Source organism: Rutilus rutilus (genome assembly GCF_951802725.1).
Source record: "Rutilus rutilus genome assembly, chromosome: 17".
Taxonomy (NCBI): Eukaryota; Metazoa; Chordata; class Actinopteri; order Cypriniformes; family Leuciscidae; genus Rutilus; species Rutilus rutilus.
Window position 1 is genome coordinate 21,647,361 of NC_140230.1, and position 6,857 is coordinate 21,654,217.

Consider the following 6,857-nt stretch of genomic DNA (forward strand, 5'->3'; position numbering starts at 1 on the left):
GTCAGTCATTCAAGTTTACAGAAGTGTTTAGACTGTTTAAAAATCACACAGTTGAGGGGGAAAATGATGATTGATGAAAATTTAGAGGAAAATTTCTGTGATGGCTCTGGATAATGCCCTGGTTTCACAGACAGGGTTTAGATTAAGCCAGGATTAGGCCTCATTAGAACATTTATCCAGACAAATATAACAAAAAGTACACATTTTCAGCTGTCTTAGTTTTATTAAAAAGTGCAGAATGTGTTCAGGAACATCAAACAGGCATCTTTGCTTCCAATTAGGGAGAGAATTCACAGTAAACTTGTCAGAATGCATGTAAGCTGCTAATAATAGCTTGTATGACATGTTTAAAATAATGGCTCACAGTCCTTCACTAAGCACACTCATCATCATTGCATCTTCTCTGATACTGTCAATGTCAAAATTTCAAAAGTATATTAAAATATAACACTGGCAACCTTCCAAACATTATTCCTTGACCATTAGCATACAATGTCTCCATTCATGCTACATTAAACGATTATCTCTGGCCTGCACACATCAAAAAGGAATCGTATCACTCTTCCAAGTAGGTAAATTTCCTGATATATATCCTTCAGGTAAATATAACAATGTATTTAAAACAAAATACTTTTCTAAACGTCTTTACATGGCGCTCTTCAATCTGCTATACAAATGTTTTGTTTTGTTTTTTTTACAGGATATTCTCAAAGAGTGCCAAAGGCAGCAATCAATTCTTGGAACATTTGTAAGTTTTGCAATGGCATGAAGTCCTTGCTATAGAAAGTCTCCGATTCATTGGAATAAAAACCACATGATTCTCTCCTGGACTGGTTCTATTCCAGTGAACACTGGTCTAAATGGCTCAGATGAAGCTGGTTTGCTGGCATGCATCATCAAATACTGAGCTGGCAATGCTGGCTAAATGGAAGGCAGTGATGTGTTATGAATACTATGTGTGTGTGTGTTTGTGCTGGAGGGCTTATTATGTACTGCTGTAAGTTGTGTAGTCAGTCACAGGCATTAATTTACATCCCTCTTAAATTCACAGCATTAATAAATGTTCATCAGAGCTATAATGTACTGGAAAAATAGTGGAAAGCAGGCAACTACAAACAGCAGAGCATTTCTACTGAGATTTGGCAAAACATTATATTCAATAGGAGGCTCTGTGGTGGGACAAAGTGTGTCATGATATGTGCCACTGTAAAGGTTTGGACACTTTTACTGCTGATTGGCGAATTTTCACGGGTGAAATGCAGTCATTTCAATAGGAATCCACACAATCGAGAATTTTCGGCAAAAGATTTTCCCATGGGTTCAAGGTTTTTATGGATTTGCTGCATTGACCAAGAGAAAGCTGAGCTACATGCATCACTTTAGGCAATTTTTTGCACCCAAAAGTTCACTGTGACCGCATCTTAAGTATACTGAATATTAACATTAATTTGGCTCAGATTGTTTCAACTATTGTAGGCTAAACTTACCATGGAGTAACATACCATTCAGGGTTATAATATATAAGTGTATGTTTGACTCTCTCACCTCTGAATGAGAATCATTGCTTGTATATAACTGAATATTAATCCGCAGTCCAAATACCATCTTAGTTTATGTAGATTGAGGATATTGTAGAATCACAATGTGTTTGTCATCTTATTTATTGCTGCCTGTTTCTAATACTGTTAAGCTATTCGTATTAGTCATGTCTCCATGGTTAGTTGTATTCCTTCTCTCTTGGCTGGTTATGGTGTGCCCATCAGCAGGTAGAAAGTAAGAGCAACGATGAGGAGGAGGCAAAAGGGAGAGGAGAACGTCTGATAGGCTGTGGCAGGCATGAAAATGTCCTCGTATTTATAGATGCTAATCATGCGATCTGACACCGGTGGGGAGTCAATGTCATGCCTTGTGATGGAACCTGAGAAGAAAAACAGAACAAAAGGTCTGTAAAACAGGGCAAAATCATAAACCGGGCTGAATTTGTAGCCTTAAAGGGGACCTTTTTCAAAGTCGTGATTTTGTTTTTGGGGTCCACTAGAATAGGTTTTCATACTTGGATGTTCCAAAAACACATTATTTTTCACATATGTTGCAGCACCTCTCTTCCCAGTCTGTCAGAAACACTCTGGGGTGCGTTTCACCAAAAGCATTATTAGCCAACTATGGTCGCAAGTTCCATCGTTACCAACATAGTAGAACGATTTGACGTTTCCTGGAACCATAGTACCAGTGAACGTTTGCAAAACGTGTCACAAACTTACATGGTTGGAACTACAGCTCTCGAGCTGTGGTTAGAAGCATAGTTTCTAGATAAAACGGCATGTGGACTTAAATAGATTGTGCTTTTGGGCACAATAAGCAAGCTAACATTCAGTACATTGTATATCTTTCACCCAATTTGAATATATATTATATACACATTTTAATCTATATATTTTAGCATGTCAACATTCAGCCCCATTTTTGCATATGGGAACCTCAGAGTATGATAGAACCCATGATTTGTTACATTAGCATGCCAGAAAAATTACTTAACGTGGAGAAACCTGCTGACTGAATAGTTAAGTAAATAGCTAGTTAAGTTTCTACAGCGATGCATCGTACCACGGTGGTTAAAGGAGAACTCCGGTCAATTTTAACATTGAGCTCATTTTTTTGTACATTTGGAGTGCTGTCAGTACAGAGAACAATGACAAAAATCGGTGTTGCCTACACCGTGTTATCCTCGTTTTAAAATTTGCACCCTGTTGACTTCAATGGGGCAAGTTTTAAACCTGCTTTTAGCCTCTTAACATCCTTGATGTGTCATTACAAGTGCACAGGTCATGTGAGTGATTCCTTCGGAGTGAACGCGGGTGAATCTGACTGCAGTAGATGTGAAAGAAATATATAAAAAATGATGTTTATTCAGCCAGCGCACATACCTGTATTTACATCCTGTTTTCGGTCGAAGTCCACAGTTATCGATTGTCGAGTTCACGCGCATAGGTTTAGTACCTATGATCACGCGCGTGAACTCGACAGTCGACTTCTGTGGACTTCGACCGAAAACAGGATGTAAATAGAGGTATGTGCGCTGGCTGAATAAACATAATTTTTATTCATATCTTTCACATCTACTGCAGTCAGATTCACCCGCGTTCACTCCGAAGGAATCACTCACATGACCTGTGCACTTGTAATGACACATCAAGGGTGTTAAGAGGCTAAAAGCAGGTTTAAAACTTGCCCCATTGAAGTCAACAGGGTGCAAATTTTAAAAAGAGGATAACACGGTGTAGGCAACACCGATTTTTGTCGTTGTTCTCTGTACTGACAGCACTCCAAATGTACAAAAAAATTAGCTCAATGTTAAAATTGACCGGAGTTCTCCTTTAAGCAGTGAGTGGTCATTGTACGGGAAACGCATCCCTGTTTAGTTCCCGTCTCTTTGAAGCCCTGCCTTCTAAAAAGCGCTCTGACTGGTCGGCTGGACCAATGTGTTGTGATCGCTACTAATGCAACTCAACCAGCCCTCATCCCTTTTTTGGGGCTGGGCTGGAATTATTTAAATGAGGAATATTGTGATGTGTGTGTTCCCAGAAGAAACCTCAAGACTACAATCGAGGCATATCAGAGAGTTCAGCAACAGTGCTTACTGATATAGAGAATAATTACCTTTGAAGTGGACTTTGTGCTTTGTAACTTTGCCGACCTTTTTCATGCTCAAACAGCAACATTACACTCTTAACTAAAGCATAAAAAAGCATAATAGGGCTCCTTTAAAATGGGGCTGAATGACTTACCTTGTATGGCAGGTCCCCAAGCAAACAGATAGTACCAGCTTAGGTGCAGGTCCACTAGCGTCTCCTCCCGTGGCACATGAAGAGGCCGTTTGAAGCGGCAGGTGACGCGGTTGTTTTCAAAAATGCCCTCCTCGTCCCGTGCCGGGTTGCGCTTGATCTCTTTGGCCCACTGGCCCACATTATAGAAATGATGGATCCGTACACGTCCATTATCGTCATGAACACAGCCCATTACATCATCACCTCCCTACAACAACAATATTATTGTGTATTTCTTAGCAGGTCTGAAAGCATTCCCACTTTATATTCACTCCCTCCCCTTTTACCATTTTTTTGTCAGAGGAGAAACCGACAGCAACCCATCCGTCAGTGTCTGCACTCATCTCGAATTCTACATCTGTGCCAATGCGTCTGAAACTCAGGAAGTATTCACAGGTCTCTGCGTCACAGCCTGGTTTGCCATATCTACAGCAACAGAAAGATTAAGAGAGAGACAAATAAATTGAGGCACACATTTTATTCATGTACGCACATTCATGTCATTCCAAACACGTTTGACTTTCTTTATTCTGTGGAACACAAAAGATGATATTTTGAAAAATATCTCAGTGTTTATTTCTCCATAAAATTAAAGCCAGTGGGGTCCTGTGTAGTTTTGAATCTCACTGATTATATGGAAAAAAACAGTTGATTCCTGTGTTTCACGGACGTCAGAAAGTCACACAGGTTTGGAACAACATAAGGATGAGTAAATTATGACATTTGATGAATTTTCATTTTTGGGTGAACTGTCCCTTTAAGATCTTGACCAAGAGGCAGAGAAAAGGAAGCTTTTGGCTATGGCTGAGGAGGAATAACAAGAGCTGGGGTGCTGAGAAGCCTCAAGGCAAAAGGACCTGAGATCTAAGTCCAGCGGCAGGGAGACGTCCCTGTCCGTTGCCCCACCACCCTGAGATGTTCTGGGACTAAAGGGGCGAAACATCGGTGAAGGGTGGCTCCCTGCTGATGACCCTGCGGCTGGCAATTTGACACCGGCGTAGGCGCGTCAGGCAGTAATGCCCTGCAGGTTTTACCATCAACCTGTTTCTAATTATTAGAATAACCATTAACACAGACTTACAAAAATTCTGCATGATGTGTATGTATATTTCATGCCACAGAACATTCCACTGAACGACACAGAGAAGCAGCACCATTGGCTGAATACAGCATGTAATACACTATTTGACACTACTACAGTAATATATTATCCCTAGACTAATTTTAACCTTTTTTCCATGCGCTCACCTGATGCATCCTTTGGTTACTCCACAGTCGCTAACTTTGATGCGGGCAAATGGGTCCACAGGGGGTGCAGTTGGGAAGGGGTAACCTATGAGACATCAGACAACCAATACATTAATGAACTGGTTTCAGCTAGTCCTACTACTAAAATAAACAACAATGATGCAATATATTTTTTACATTACATTTTAATTTTACTTAAAACATACAAATTTTAGAATGGTAGTGTATATCATATTGTTTTGTACATTACACATAGTGTTTTACATTTACACATTTATACAACAGAACATTGTCCCATAATGTATGCTGCATTGCTGCATACATGAATTTTCAAAATTTTCTGCTTGAAAAATGATTTAATTTAAAATCTTATTTTAGTTTTCATTTATGCTCAATTCAGTTTAATTCACATTTATTTGTATAGCACTTTTCACAATACATATCGCTTTCAAAGCAGCTTTACAGACTTAACATGTTTTATACTATTGAACATTGTCCCATCATGTATGTTGCATAGCTGTATCTATCTACAACACTGGCCCAGCCATGTGGTATTAAGAGTTTCTATTCTATTCTATTCTATTCTATTCTATTCTATTCTGTTCTATCCCTTTGATGTGTCATGACTTTATGAATCACCGTCTGGGCATCTGCAGACAGTATACTGAATATAAAATAGACTGGCTTAATAGACTTAAATAGACTTGGGAAAGTCTGCTGATAACTGGAAATGAGTTTCACAGGCCTGTGGGCTGCTGACCAAGGTGCTGATTTTATATCATATGAATGGAAAGGATTATATCAGTGAATCAAAAACAATATCTCATAATTAAAAGGCCTGTAGTGAGGGAGGGCATCAAACAGTGTGACATTCACTACATGTATTGCTTCTAAGAATTGCACTCACATTTACAGAGAAACGACACAAAAACAACATTCATGATTTCAATGTAAGCATTGTCGTTTTATTCCTTCGTACCTTCGTCTGAGAGGTATCTGGACTCGAGGAACTCGGAGGCGAATGTGCTGTACGAGTCCTTATGTGGTTCTTCATGGCCCGGCTCTCCGTGTTCTCCATGGCCGGCCCGCAGTACATTATCATCGGTAGGGCTGGCAGAGACCGCCAGCCACAGTGTCGCATCGAGCAGCACACAGATCTGCAGCAGCGGGTGCAGAAGATACATGACTGATGCGACAGTGGTTATTGTACAGGCGAAGAGAATCGGTTCTGATTTACTAGTCGCATTCCAGTACTGATACTTAGACTGATAACAAATAATAAAATGTAGCTAATTAAATCCCTTTCATGATAAAGCGTTTCGTTTGGTCCGAGGGGGAAGGGGGTGCCGCTGTACCGTTAATGAATAGGGCCAAACCAATCCGCTCAAGGTGAGATTTGTAACCAATACTGGTGTTGCTTGATAATGAAACGGCGCTCAGTGATAATATTAACTGTATACACTATTTAGAAATATCAATTTGTTATTTATTATCACACCATTGCACACTTCTGAATCTATGGAACCGTTCTGCACTGATTTCATACATTAGTCCTCCCCTCTCTATGTGTGTTTTCTTCGCCTTGCACGTCAATCGATAGAGATCGGCAGTATTTCGTTCCAATAGCATCGCACTGAACTGCAGTCGCAGATACACTGTAGGTTACATATGTAACGTTATTAAACGAATATTAGATTTTTAAAGACAAAGACATTGAGGCCTAATAGGCTACTGTAAAAATATTGTAAAATCGTTTTTAGTAAAATGTAGAATGTTAATAACCTT

The 6,857-nt window shown here is 39.7% G+C and overlaps 1 protein-coding gene across 1 annotated transcript; it reads right to left on the bottom strand.

Moving 5' to 3' along the window:
• Nucleotides 1-668: 668 nt before the first annotated feature.
• On the bottom strand, nucleotides 669-6,608 carry frrs1l (ferric-chelate reductase 1-like). The gene is made up of 5 exons (XM_084385621.1): nucleotides 6,052-6,608; nucleotides 5,073-5,157; nucleotides 4,112-4,250; nucleotides 3,786-4,032; nucleotides 669-1,918 (listed from the first exon to the last, which is right to left on the bottom strand). The coding sequence occupies exons 1-5, from the start codon at nucleotides 6,254-6,256 to the stop codon at nucleotides 1,746-1,748; spliced, it is 849 nt and encodes a 282-aa protein (XP_084241747.1). The 5' UTR covers nucleotides 6,257-6,608; the 3' UTR covers nucleotides 669-1,745.
• Between the last annotated feature and the right edge of the window lie 249 nt (nucleotides 6,609-6,857).

Excerpts from the sequence above, each read along its gene's own strand:
- frrs1l (XM_084385621.1), bottom strand. The coding sequence starts at position 6,256 with ATGTATCTTCTGCACCCGCTGCTGCAGATCTGTGTGCTGCTCGATGCG. Across the intron at positions 4,033-4,111 it reads TCTCCTCTGACAAAAAAATG|GGAGGTGATGATGTAATGGG; the intron begins GTAAAAGGGGAG and ends TTGTTGTTGTAG. Across the intron at positions 1,919-3,785 it reads TTGGGGACCTGCCATACAAG|GTTCCATCACAAGGCATGAC; the intron begins GTAAGTCATTCA and ends TTTTCTTCTCAG.